This window comes from Lepisosteus platostomus, chromosome 11 (genome assembly GCF_059453375.1).
Source record: "Lepisosteus platostomus isolate fLepPlt1 chromosome 11, fLepPlt1.hap1, whole genome shotgun sequence".
In the NCBI taxonomy this organism is placed as follows: domain Eukaryota; kingdom Metazoa; phylum Chordata; class Actinopteri; order Semionotiformes; family Lepisosteidae; genus Lepisosteus; species Lepisosteus platostomus.
In genome coordinates, this window is record NC_142621.1 from 6,725,220 (window position 1) to 6,739,595 (window position 14,376).

The following is a 14,376-nucleotide window of genomic DNA, read 5'->3' on the forward strand; positions in this document are numbered from 1 at the left end:
AATTAAACTCATTATTTAAAATATCCTCTCAGAGAAAAGTAAAATATTTTTTAATTGTATCTCAACTGGACCAGCATTTAAGAAGCCGTAATGGGTCATATCATTGTCATTGAATTAATTATTTTTCTTTCTCAATTAATTTATACCGTATGTTTGGTTTCACTATACTGTACTGTATAGCTATACTGATACCACTACCTCAGACATCAAAAATTTTATGCATCAGATGACACTGACACATAGATGCGGATACATAAAAAAATTGAAAGTAAACCTTCTACAGTATGTGATTGGTTTCAGTTATTTTCTATTAGACAATATTTAACTGCATTTTGGTGACATTACCATTTCTCATACCTCGGCTTCGCCGTCTGCTTCTGGAAGGGTCAGTATAAAAGGTCAACTGAGGTTCACTATCGGCTTCTGTTCCTGAGTCTCCATCAGGATTCAGGAATGCAGAACCTGCTGCAGATACAACACAAGATTCCAAAAGAGCAGAAAAAAAATGAAAAAAAAAGAAAAAAAAAAGAAGAAAAGCAAAAACTCTACTGCAAAAGCCACTCAGCTTTGATACAAAATATGTATAAAATAATAATAATCCAATTTATAAGCACCTTCCAAAAAAAAGAGCTGTACTACAGTATATGCTTAAACACAGTACGTACTGTACCGTAGCAGAAGCAAATTCACACATAATAACGTGTACATAAAAACAAGTGGAAGCAAAATTATACATCTAAAAGACAGGTATTAAAGCAAGTTTTAAAAAGTCTTATGTATTTGGGCAGTGAATTCCATTATCATGACGCTGCATACTGTAAGTGAAGGCTCTATTGATCACTGTATGAAGGCTAGTCTTAGGTAAAATATGAAGACCTTTATCAGTAGATCTCAGATTAAGAACAGGACTGTACACATGCAATAAGTCCTTAAGGTAACCTGGAGCTAGATCCTTAAGTGCCTTAAATGCAAGCAGGAGAACCTCAAAATCATCTAAGAATTCCTTATGGAGCCAATACTATTTATGCAGAACAGACGTTACTGTATATATTGGGAAGAGTAGTTTTAATTAGCACACAAGCCACACATTTCTGGACATTCTGAAGCCACTTTAGTACCTTAGTAAGACATTAGAACAGTTAATCTTAATTCAATAAAGGAATGCATAACTTTTCAGCACCAGATGGAGAAAGGGCTTTAACCTGTGCTTAACATATCTAACATAAGCTTCAAATAACACACAGTGAAAAAGGTTTCTAACTTTGCTCTAATCTAACAATATGGAAACAATGTGTTCAGTCTTCACACTTTATTTTCAAGATGATAAATTATGCATCTGCACAACTTTTCACTAGATGAAAATTGTCCATTCAAGCAGGGCTCATGGCTGTTTTGTATAATTGAGAATTGCCAGGTTATTTCTCTTAGGTTTCTCCACCCAAATCAATTTATACAGAACACAGGAAGGACAATCTGCAGCCCCCAGCAACAGCATTTTATTAAAACAAACCCTGGCAGCCATATAATCTCTTTTACATGAAAATGCAAAATACTTAAGCACTTATAAATGGTGGCATAAAAATGCTGTGAGGTTTATTATTTAATCATCACATACATGATCAACAACCCTATTCATATTTAAAATATAATGTATTATTTTGGCCGAATATGTGTTCGTTAAGCTAATGGAACTCACTTTAGTTAAATAGATTTTAGGGTGCTTTCCAAACATGCCATTACAGTACATGGTGTAAACGACTTCTGTGAGCCATTTTTTGGATGAAACACCAGGAGAAATAAATGGACCATTCAGCTCAGTAGATTAGATGAATAGAGCGATAAAGGAGAGAATAAATGCAAGAGAGTCACCTTTACAGTGAAAAACAGGCTACTTCTTTAGGGACTAATTAGGTGCAGTATAATAGCAAGATAAGTCCAAAGGAGTGTTGCTCTCTGTCAGAACAAATAAAGCCAGTCTGACTGTGTTAACTCCACAGAGCACAGGACAAATGGTTTCATTATCTCAGATAAAGGAAACAGATCAGGTAACATAAATAATAATACTTGGTCAAGAGACACGTGATCTGAGGCCAAAGTATAACTAGTTACTCGTTTACTTTAAAACAATACTTTCAATCTAAAGTCCTGAACTTAACCTACAGGTTTCAGGGGAGGGCAAGCATGAAAACACAGTTTTCAGTAAAAGAACTACTGTACTTTTAGTGAGGCAAACAGAAAGGAAGAGTCTAGTTTCCACAGCAAGTAAGTCTGCCAACTGAAAGCAAAACGTGTGCTTAACTTGCTAACTAGAGAAGGTACCATCCAAAAATTAATTACACTTGGAAAAATGTCTACTATCACGAAAAATTTAAAACATTTTTTCTTACAATTGATCATACTGTAAGATCTTTTGTAACTATGGCCTAGCTAGTATTTACAGCTGCATTTGTATCATTATGTGAAAAATAAAGATGAAAAGCTTACTAAGATTAATATTTCTAAAACATCTTAAAGATTTTTTAATCTGCTATATTTTGCCTGTTTTTTTTTACTTTACTGCTGCTCTATTAAATATATTACAATTCTGGTGGATCACTGAAGGCTAAAAAGTACATTTTAGACATATAGTACCCCCACATAAAAAGTTTTGAAAGAACAAATGGTACATAATAGAACACAATGTGAAGATTAGATTGCCAGTTTTCTGCAAAATATTCAATCTCTAAACAGATAACACATTGTGCATGTGGTGTAAGAATCGGTAATATATTAATGAAAATATTTGGACAATGAGAATACATGAAATATTAAAAAATGCCCTTTCTAGACAACTAGGTTGCCACAAAGCAGAAACATTCGACGTAACCAAAGATACTCAAGGTTACCAGGTGTTTATCATAATAGCAAATGTGTACAGAAGATTCTGTTTTCTAACTTTGTTTTGTCCTGAATTCTCAGCAAAGTTTTTATGATTACTGTATGTTCCTTCAGTATCTTCTTCAAGAGAAGGAGAAGTTCACATACTAAACTACAGCCAGTGATATCTCATTAAAACATAAAGCATATAAAGTTCAAGCCAGGAGCAAACTTCTGTGATGTACAATAAATCTGCTTCATAACTAAGCAGACCAAATGGTCTAAAAATCTATCAGTAGTTGTGTCAGATATCATTTAGAAGAATGTATTCTTTGAATTCAGAAGAATTGTATTGATTTTTCCCCATATAGTTCTCTTCCAAGTGAACCCAACTCAGAGCCCACCAGCACCCGTCCTCTTCCCCAATTATTCAATTTTCTACTCTCTATTTATTTATGAGTGTTCTCAAACACTGTCTAAAATTCGAGTTCAAAGTTTGAGTTTTAGCACTAGACGTATGGCTGCCCATTTGTCCATCGTCTTCCAAAGACATTGAAGACGCCCCAAGAATACTCTGCGATCCCCTTTGTTCTTTCACGTTCGCCTCCTGGCAGCATCTCTGTTTCCCCTACACACCTGCCACCAAGATCACGATGCTCCAAGTGGCATCACACTTCTCAGGATACCCCAGCTCGGCTTTTCTACAAGTACTGGCCTATCACCAAGCTCCTGAAATTCGATTTTTCGATAACTTCATTCCCATTTCTCCACAATGCGGTTATTTGGGCCTTTGTCTTCTTTTGTCTCCCTTTCAGCAGAAACAATCCTGTCTCCTCTCTCAGCAGTAGCTCCTCCAGCTCCGCCTCCACCATAATGGACAATTTTCTCTACTTCTCTAGGTTCAAAGCCACCCGGTCCCCCTTCTAACACCATATCTTAACCAATCACTTCATATTCTTGACTCGCTCTCACTCTATAGTTGACCTCAACACTCCTCTTGATAAGGTGGAAAGTGCATTCCCTTCAGCCCTGCTTCCAGCTACAGCCCCTTCCGCCCTCGCTACTCTGTCTGCTAGACCTGCCTTCACTCTCAGCACAGCAATAGCTTAAAGTCCCCAGGCGGTTATTCACCACTCCTCGCTGTCAGCCTTTAATGCCGCAATCCTTACCTTCTTAACTCTAAAATAACTTTTGAAATCTAAACTTCTGGAGATGTGGTGCTACTATGGTCTATGGTTACCACAAAGCTTTCTCACCAAGAGCAGCTGATGTCTTTGCCACATATGATGATATCATCAACTAATAACAACTTCTTTCACAATGTATTAAGCAGTCTCACAGCTCATGCCTGTAGGCTCTGTGCTTCCAAAGCCCACTCTACTTCGTTCTGCCCTGGAGCCACAGCTTTTGCCTCTATCTCAGCAATCCCCACTCCCTATATTCCATTATCCAGCTCAGCTCCCATGCATTCTTCAGCTCCCCAGCTCACTCCAGGCTTATCAGTCTCGCAGTCCACAGATGACCAGCAGCTCTCTTCCAGATATGTATATCTATCCACATCCCCCCCATCTGCAGCATGCTTGTTAGTCATTCAGACCACCCATTCGTGGAATTTCTACTAGACAACCTACAGAATGGATTTTATCATTTCGAATTCCAGTTAACACCCTGGAAACACTCAACTCTGAAATTCACCCTCTCTCACACCTCCCAACACCTTCAAAACTCAATTCAATTTCAGAGCTCTTTGTTGTTATCATCCTACTTTTCTTGCCAAGTCATTTCAGCGTCGCTACCTCCATCTATGCAAGGAAGGTCACTCATTCTTCAGCTGTTAGGTCTTTCGATCCCTACCCCCCAAAAAAAACATCTGTCGTTTCTGCCTGAGTCTCAGTCTGAGACTCAATGGTTAGGCAGTGCTTGGCCCTGCCAATCCAATAGCTCCATGGTCTTCTGCCAGTCTAACTGTCCTACCTTAATCTTGCAGTTTGGCCAGCACTGCAGAAATCCATGTTGTGATTTTACATATTACCTATCTAAATTTTCCTTGTAGATGGAGAAGCATAAACTCACGCTTACTTTTGAGTGTGGGTAATTTGAAAATGAACTATGGAAAGGTCTCAGTCTGGTTCAACTGAAATGAACTCAGTTGAAAGGCTGTTTTGGAACATTGCCATTACTCAATGAAACTCAATGAACCACACAACGTTTGGAGAAAAAAAAGGTGAATACCCCTAAGTGATGCCCTTTGTCTGTACGGGAAGTTCACTGCATATGATCCTCCTGCAAAAAAAACTTTTTTTCCTCGTTAAGACGGAATTTTTGTGAATAGTTAAATCTGAGCATATTCTGAAAAAGACTTCAATGCAAGAAATGTTGCATACATGCGACATAAACCCTTCCATCCAATTAAAACAGTTTGAATGAACATCCAATGAAACTATGGATAGGATGAGAGAACCCGTTATTCAAGGACTATTATCAAGCCTTAAAACACAGTGAATCCTCAAAAAAAAAAGTTAAAAAAGACTGATAGAAGAAAAAATGTGTTCTGATTAGAATTATAAAGAACAAAAGAGTTATCTTCAAAGAAATTAGCTGAACACCTTTCAGTACCCAGAACAGACAACACAGTTGCTTTAACCATTAGATAAGGGATGAAAAGTGTAAATCACCATGGAGAAGTGGAGAAAAAAATGGTTCTTTTAAATATTCAACAGATGAAGTGTCTATTGGAATTCAACACATAGCTTGAGAATAAAAACCTTTTTAGAACAGAGTTCTGTGGTTGCTAGGAATGAATCTTAATTGTTTCATACTGTAAATCTGTATCCACTACCATTAGTCAGCCTCGACCATAAATGATTGAAAGCCAAAGATTAACTGGACACAGCCTGATATCACAGACTGATATTTCTTTATTTTACATGTAGTTTCTAAACTGGCCGATGAACTCCTCAAAACAAGTCAAAATTAGAAATACCAGATTTTAGAATCATCTTCTAAAGACTGTGACAAGATATCTGCAAGACAATGACTTTAAAAGCTGATGGCGTGGAGGTACTACACAGCAAAATGTGATGAGGAAAACAGAATAGCCAAGGGAGATATCAAGGAATTTGGATTTCACTACCTTCAACATCACAGAGTGATGTCAATGACTGTGCCCAGCAAGTTCCTCGAATTGGCCTCCCTTCCAAAAATGTAGCTCTAGCCATGGCAGTGATGTGGCCAATTTGTCCAAATGGCCATAACTGCCACAGGAAAAAGACTGGCAGTTTATACTTAAATCCTGATTCACTTACAGCTGTTGAACCTTACAGTATATGCTTTTAGATGCCTTTTTTTATTTTTTTGTCCAGCACTTAATTAGGTATCTTGGGTTGTATAAACAGCTCCTGAATGCTAACAGCTTGGAAAGACTTCTGTCAAAGTGAAATTCTGAATCTTTTGTCCGTACATCTCCTGTTTTCTTTTAATTTAAAGGCACCTGTGTTGCTTAGTTATTATTTGACATTATCCTACCTTCTGCCCATATTACAACATAGTGTACCATGGACAGTCCACCCAGCTGTCTGAAAGACACCATTCTGCAGATTTTATTCTGTGATAGATCATATTTTAACCAATGATAGATCTGGGGTAAAACACAAACCAGCCACATTGATAAGCTATATATTAAATACAGGGCATACTTTATTCCGAGATGATTTGTTTCACAAATCAATCTCAGTCGTATGGAAAATATTGCTGCAGAGAGTTACATTACATGTTTTAAAAAAGTACCATTGTGAATTCCAAAGAAATCTTCAAAAGCATAAACAGATTTATATAAAACTTATATCTCTTTACATCCTTATACATACATTAGATTCTTCTCAGGGATCGCAAATAAACAATGAGTTCACTGAACGAGAGAGAGAAAAAAATATGCTAATGTTGAATGTCTAATTCTGAAAGCTAAAGGTAGCAATCTCCATTTCATACCTGCCTCTGGCTGTCACAAATTGTGTTTAGAAAGCAGGAGACCAAAGGATGTTTTTAACTCCAAGCGACAGAGAAGCCGAAAAATTGGAAAATAGATGGATCATTTTCAGGACTGGAAGTGCTTTTATTTTGTTACAGAATAAGAAAAAATACTGAATCTTTAGCAAGTGTGTATCAAATTCATTCACTCATTCTTCTCCCATGTTTCACTGTCCTCTCACAATATCAAGTATGAATCGTATCTGCTTGCATATTTACTGTTCAATTATGGCCACTGGTCATTGTTTACACAATTCTATTATTGATAAAGAAAGACTTTGGTTTTTAGTTATATGCTTTCTAAAGTTGAGGTGCAAAAGACATTGCCTTAAACAGAAAATAGTGTCTTTCTTCCAGGGTTACGCAAAAAATATTTTTTCCTAATTGAATAATCAGCATTTACAGAAAGAAAGATCTCAGTGCTGTGCCATTTGCTAAAAGCGAGACTTTAGTGACAAGAAAGAATCCCGGGACCTTCATTTCTGAGACAGCACTTCTTTCCCTGACCCCAAGATGAACAGGCTATTATTACAGCAAAATCATGCAAAACCATGCAACTAAACCAAATATAAAAAGTTCAAAGTGTGAAAAATTGTATTTAATTTCCATATCTTCCTTTCAGCAAGCAAAATATCAGCAAGAATTTTATTAACTTCGCAACTTGTGAAGTAGTCTAATCAATATAAAAATTACTTTTATTAGGACCTTAGTGAAACAGCAGTCTTTTGCATACTGTAGATGTACAGTATACTGTAGCTGGACTTTCAGTGGTCAATGAAGTGGCTGGCATCTTTATACAGTATTAACACTGTACTGGGATTCTATAGGATAAAAATGTTGTACAGTATATGGAAGCCAAGGACAGGCTCTGCAGAATAGACAGCACATAACTGACTCTCGGCATCTGCTCTAGTAGAAAAGGAAACTGGGAGAGGGTGTAGACAGTTTGTATTGAGAGTGGCTGGAACAATTCAGAAGGAAGGTCTTTATCGCTGAAGGGAAACCTCCTGAGTATGAACACTGAACCCGCTGGCCTGCTCTGACGACAAGGTGCATTTTGCAGTGCTTCTGAGATCACGGTTTCGATTACATGTTGCACATTTTACAGCACGTAATTAATGAGCAAAAAAAAGCAATTATAAATGGAAACAGATGACTCACCTCTTGTCTTGTTAGACAGGCGTTTGCGCTGATTACTGGAGGTGTTGTGAGGAAGGAGAGTTGTTTGTTGGTGATTGGTGTCTACAGGACTGGTGGCAATGATGTTATCCTTGTACTTGCTCATTAGGGACAACTTTGTGTTGTCACTGCCTGATGATACAGAACACACAATTAGGAGCAATACAGAAGTGTAGGGAAAGCTTAAGCCAAACAGGAATTCTCACTGTAATGCCAAGATCAAAAAGCTGTGTACGTTTTGGCATGCTGTACCAAAATTGTAATAGATAAGGTTGACAAAAAAAAGGTCCTTTTACACTTGAATTGCCAATCTTCTGTAATTTAAAGTATTTTATTGTAAAAAAATAATTGGTAAAAGCATGAAAAGTGAAGCTAAAATTAATTCAGTAGCACATCCTTTGCTGCTCAGTGCCTCCAGACATTTGGAAATGTATTATTGCCAGTTTAAAATAACTCACCCATTATACACATATTTATGCGAACCATCATCTGAGGCTTTTTTACTTTCATTTTAAGGTTTATTAAAAAGTTAAAATTAAGACAAATGGATTGCACTGTGTTTCAGATGATTTTTGCTTAAACAATTACGAAAAATGTTTGGAATGAACCTATAATTCAATTCTGGAACTGAATAAACAGATATTCAAAATGGCCTTTTCAGATTAAAATGTAGAGTAGTTTGTGAAAGTATTATTCAAAGTCTTTTCAATATCCTTTGACATTATGTCTCTCTTGCATTAAAGAATCATCTGTAAAATTCAAAGGCATGACACTGAAAAGTATTACATTTGACAGTGAAGTTAGAACCTTTTATTCCAATTCTTTAAATTTTTCATTATTTTTTAGCTTTATTAATCCAAACACTACATTCAGGAAAGGCATGGAAAAATCATGTGTCATCTATTTCTTGGCCTTGAGATAAAGACTTTTTCATTTTTTTTTACAATCTACCGGTCAAAGCATTACTGCAGTACATGAGTATATTCTACTAAAATCATTTCAGTAGAAGTCACCAGGCATATCAGGTTAAGATCTGAATTGATGTCGTTGTCTTACGCACCAGGAGTGAGGTCCATGCTAGATTTGTCATTGCAGCCCTGCAGGGAGTCCAATGTTCGGGTGACCTGACTGGCAAAGTCCTCCCCTCCATTCATGCATTCGCGCTGCAGGTGGTGCCGCAGGTCGGTGATGTCATACTCATAGCCATCGAGGATGGGTGTCTCGCGGATGCTGAGGGTCCCGCTGGAGTTGTGCCCCTGCCCGCGGGAATTGCGAAGGCTCTCCCTCCCGCCCATCAGCACCGAGGGGATGTAGTGGATCTCGTTGGCGGCCTCGGCGCTGGCGCTTTTCTGGGGCTGAGGGACACGCCGCCGTTTGCACCAGCGACGCCGAGTGTACAGGATCAGGACCAGGCACAGGATGGACAACAGCAGCGCGATCATCCCTCCCTGCGGCAGAGAACAACCAGCTTCTTAAACACAGTCAAGAATCTCAAAGCACTTCACGTTACACCCCGTTGAGCAAACCACGACTCACTGTAGTCTCCCCTGAGATGGAAAATGTTGAAGCCATTTTACAGCAGCACACCACAGAACTATCAGGCCACACCGATATCTCAAAAGTGAACAGGCAAAGCACATTAATAAAAATGAAGGTTGTATTCACCAGGGGAACACTTGTATTTTTGCTATACTCCTGCGTCCAAGAACACTATCTTTTACTATGTGTGTATTTTTCATTTGCACTTGGTATTAGGGTTAGCAGTGTTTATGCATGGCTACGTCATCTGAAGCCTCCTTAGAAGAAACAGACACTGGCACCATGGGTACAAGCAGTTGGAAGCTCTATATAAATGATATCAAGATTGGGATTCAATCCAATAATGTCAGAAGGAGGAATGAAAAGGCCCCCAATGCAGCACCAACATTTTTTAGTTGGGGTGAAAGCAGCCAACCAAATCTATTTCTGCTGCTATGAGGTCAGGATTGGAGTTATCATTCAACAAGAGTACAAGGGGAGAGCAAGGAATGGAACCTTGCTGAGAACAGAGAACCCAAAGAAGAAACCCGTTTTCAAACCTTAAAACAGCCAGATGTTGAAAACCCTTACTAACTACACTCCCTAGACAGGATGTCCACAGAATTTTTCATGTGATCAAGTGCATGGTATGACAAAAATTCAAAATAACTCTCTCAGTTTGAATTGTTGGAAACCATACTTACAGTGTATCACCTAAAATACTTTTCTTCAGGATTCCTACATCTGTATTCCAAATAGTAACAGCTGCTCTGGGTATAAATGAACTGAGACAATAAGGTTGCTGGGGGAAGCTAGTCTCTAAGTTGTGCTCGAGAAGTCCTGACAGACAATTTGAAAAGAAACCGTAGGTCCTGAAATGGGTGAAGACTCTTTAAAAATATCTGCTAGAGTATGAAAAGTCAAGAAAAGAAGTGGGAATTACCTATAAGGGGTTCACAATTATAGAAAATAGAGTGTAAGAATGACATGTTTTCTGTGACTCATTTCACCAAACACCAAGTAGTAATTAATGGCAGAATTATGCAGCCAAAACACAATTCTTGATGACTATATAAACAGACTAGACTTTCCTGAAGCAGACACAAAGATACAGGAATACCATGATAAAACCAAAACAGGTAGAGATAGCAAAACAAAGGAATATGAATAAAATCTTATTCTTTTTTAAATGACAGAGACATACAGTAACAACAGTATTAACATCCATTCTAAATGAACCTTCCTGAATGGCAGCATATACAGTATTATTTTAAGCAGCAGAGGGACTAATTGGAGCTCAAATGTCAGACAAAATTCAGGAGGGATGCCATCAACACCAAGAGATTTACCCTTTGTCATGTCCTTTAGCTCAGACAAGGAAATAGGCACTGGTGCTATGTCTTTAGGAGAAACACTATTAAGTGAAGAGACTGATGCAACCTCATACAATTAACTGGGTCATACCAAACTGTATGATTTAGAATTTTAAAAAACAAAGAGTTTATCTGTTTGGCTCTACAGTGCTGATTTAGTGGAAAGGAAGTCTCAACTTCAGTAAATGCCTGGTGCAAAATTACTAATTTTATAATTCTGTACAGATAATTTCCTTCACGGGATTAATAATCTGTCTATCTGTCTATCTAGATACTGATAGATGTACTGTATAAACAAATTTCTTATGATGTCTAAGAAACAGATTTACTTCTTTTCTAAAAGAGTTAATTTCTAGCTCAGAAAAGTGAGCTGAGAGTGCACCTGAGAAAGGCTGATTTGATACTGAATGCAATCATTTTTAAATTTGATCCTTTTACAGTACAATTATTTCAGTAAAGCTTTTAAGTAAAGGTTTTTATGTTTTGTTTTTTTTGTTTTTTTTTAATACAGTGCTTTTTACAGTTAAGCAATTATTAGGATATAAAATTATTTATAAATAATGCATTTATAAAAATACATCCGTACTTCAGGAAAAAACACTGCAAAAATGGTTGTGTTTGTCATTTTGTCCGCAACTGCTTCGTATTTTGCTTTGCAACTTTTTGCTACCCCCCTTAAATTAATTAGAATAACAAGGAAAACTAGCCTAATAACAGACACCTCCTTCATATTGAAAGAATATGCCTGATTATTGTATCTGATCATTATACCACATGTAACTGCTGTAAATCCCTGCTTATTGTTCCTTACTATGACAAGGCCTGCACTAAAATAAATGGCTGGTGATTTTAACATTCATCATTATTACGGTTGTTTTTTTGCTGCCTAAAAGCACCAAACCCCCTGAATGACTTCCAGAGCTCTTGATAAAAGCACTTCAACTGTTCCCATCAACGTAAAGATTCAACAGTGCTTTCTAAAAGCAAATTATGCGTCTTATTTGTCTTCCCTGCAGAATAAAGGGCGGCAATAAAACAAAACACAAATATGGATCACAGTTGCATTTCATCTATACGAAAAAGAAATAAAAAAGGATACTTTAGGGGAAGTTTATTTAGATTTTTCTGCTCCCAAAACTGTTAAATTATTGTTCCACCACTTCTGGTGTTAGATATGCCCCAGTAACAATGACTCTAGGGCCATCTCAGTTGGAGAAAAAGACAACATTATATGTTCAGTAAAATGGAATTCCAAATTCAGTCAAAATACTTTCAAAATGTCAACAGTACCAACAAGAAGCTGTGCTTGAAAAGAAAAGAAACAAGTCTTCACTACTGTTGAATCTGCTTAATATTTAGTTACTCTACCACATGGGCTACTCAATTTGTAAGGTAAAATATCTGGGGCAACTAGCAATGGAGAGCTTTAAAAACAACATGCTAACAAGAAATTCTGTTCAGCTTAATACAAAAAAGAATTTCCACATTTCACAAAAGTTCAGCACAGTATTCCTATTTAAAAATATTTGACCAAACAAATTCTAGAGTTTTTTTTTCTTGCATAATACAATATGAGTATTTTTTCATTTGGTTTTACACAGCTAACTGATCAGAGCATCTCATCAGGCAATAATAACAATAACTTCAATAACAGAGCTGGGGAGCTTCGTTTCTAGACCCCCTCAAATCTTTGTATAAAAAAGTCCCTCCAGTTCTCGGATTCAAATGCATTTCCACATAGTTTCCACTTGTTCATGTTTCACTTTTGAAGATTTGCTTGACAGACAAAGTTCTTCAGGGTGACTTACAGTAAGATATACTTTGTTTTTCCTTATATAGCATGCAGACTGTATGTAATGTAAAGTAATGCGTATTTACAGTACAACAAGCTAAGGAAATGAGAAATAAGAGCAGGACATGTGAGAAGAGCTTGCCAGTGCCAGACAACATGAAATGGTGTACAAACAGTGTGGACTTTAAACTATAACAGAGCTGTGTCTACAGTGAATAGAAGTCAACAAACTGCCAGCCTCAGAGCTCAGAGACCACAGCTGGTGTCAGGACAGATGGGTTCAGAGCAGGTGCTGCAGGTCACGGACTGAAGCATGAATGACTAATGGCGGGTCATTCCACCACTCAGGTGCTAGCGTGGAGAATGAATGGGTCCCAGACGTAAAAGAACAGAGAAGAGATACAGAAAGTCTAGTGGAAGAGGGGAGAAGAAGAGAACACAACCAATTAAAATGTAATCTCCTTAACCTGAGTTTTAAATAATGAAATTAAACTCCATCAGAATTGCTCCTACAGTACCTTCTTACAGGAAGAGGTGTTAGTGGGGCCAGCGGGGGGCGCTCACCCTGCGGTCCATGTGGGTCCTAATGCCCCAGTATAGTGACGGGGACACAATACTGTAAACAGGCGCCGTCCTTCGGATGAGACGTAAAACCGAGGTCCTGACTCTCTGTGGTCATTAAAAATCCCAGGGCGCTTCTCGAAAAGAGTAGGGGAGTAACCCCGGTGTCCTGGCCAAATTTCCAATTGGCCCTTACTAATCATGGCCTCCTAATAATCCCCCTCTATGAATTGGCTACATTACTCTGCTCTCCTCCCCACTGATAGCTGATGTGTGGTGAGCGTTCTGGCGCACTATGGCTGCCGTCGCATCATCCAGGTGGATGCTGCACATTGGTGGTGGTGGAGGGGAGTCCCCATTACCTGTAAAGCGCTTTGAGTGGAGTGTCCAGAAAAGCGCTATATAAGTGTAAGCAATTATTATTATTATTATTATATAATTACAGGGCTGAAGTTCCAGGAAGACTATAAACACGTCACCAAGAATATACTGTACAAGAGAAGGTCGTTCAAACTTCCTTGTTTGGTTGCTATCTTATATATATAATCTTTTATATCCCGAACTCTTAAAGAGAGTTTTAGAGGTCATTGAATCAGTTTCAACTGCAATACTTTGGAGTTTGGTTCCAGAGGAATCCTCCATGTAAAAGAAGTGTCTCCTATTTTCTATCTTTGGGGCCATTCAACTTAATTTCCACTCATGTCCCCAGGTCCTTGTGTGTTGACGTCTTATCACTATTTCACACAGTGGATTGTAAAAGGAAAACAGTCCAAGTGAAGTGTCAATTGGAAAAAAGACACAGCATCCACTCTAACAGGCCAGTCTTGCAGGCAACTCATTAATCACAAGGTATGTTATAGATGCCCTAGACAACAGCAGTCCACAGTCACCAAACCCTAATTAAAAATAAAAATTTTGTCCTCCCTGTGAGTGAGAACCTACCACTGCTGGCAAACAGCAAAATCTGGATTTGATCCTGCAAACACTGTGGGATTCATTTTGTTATGGAGCTTCCAATAGAATTTGACCTTTTTAACGCTGTTAATTAGTTTTCTATCAAAGCAGTACAAT

At 37.9% G+C, this 14,376-nt stretch overlaps 1 protein-coding gene across 5 annotated transcripts in view; it reads right to left on the reverse strand.

The window, feature by feature from the left end:
• astn1 (astrotactin 1) overlaps window positions 1-14,376 on the reverse strand; it is a 257,440-nt gene that overhangs the window by 172,602 nt on the left and 70,462 nt on the right. Inside the window, exons 3-5 of one of the 5 annotated variants that reach the window (XM_088598147.1) lie at window positions 9,122-9,509; window positions 8,044-8,193; window positions 358-462 (exon numbers count right to left, since the gene is read on the reverse strand). In XM_088598147.1, the coding sequence (XP_088454273.1) occupies window positions 358-462; window positions 8,044-8,193; window positions 9,122-9,509 (643 nt within the window). Of the gene's footprint in view, window positions 1-345; window positions 466-8,043; window positions 8,194-9,121; window positions 9,510-14,376 lie in introns of all 5 variants that reach the window. The other 4 variants (XM_088598145.1, XM_088598146.1, XM_088598144.1 and 1 more) reach the window with 4 other exon arrangements.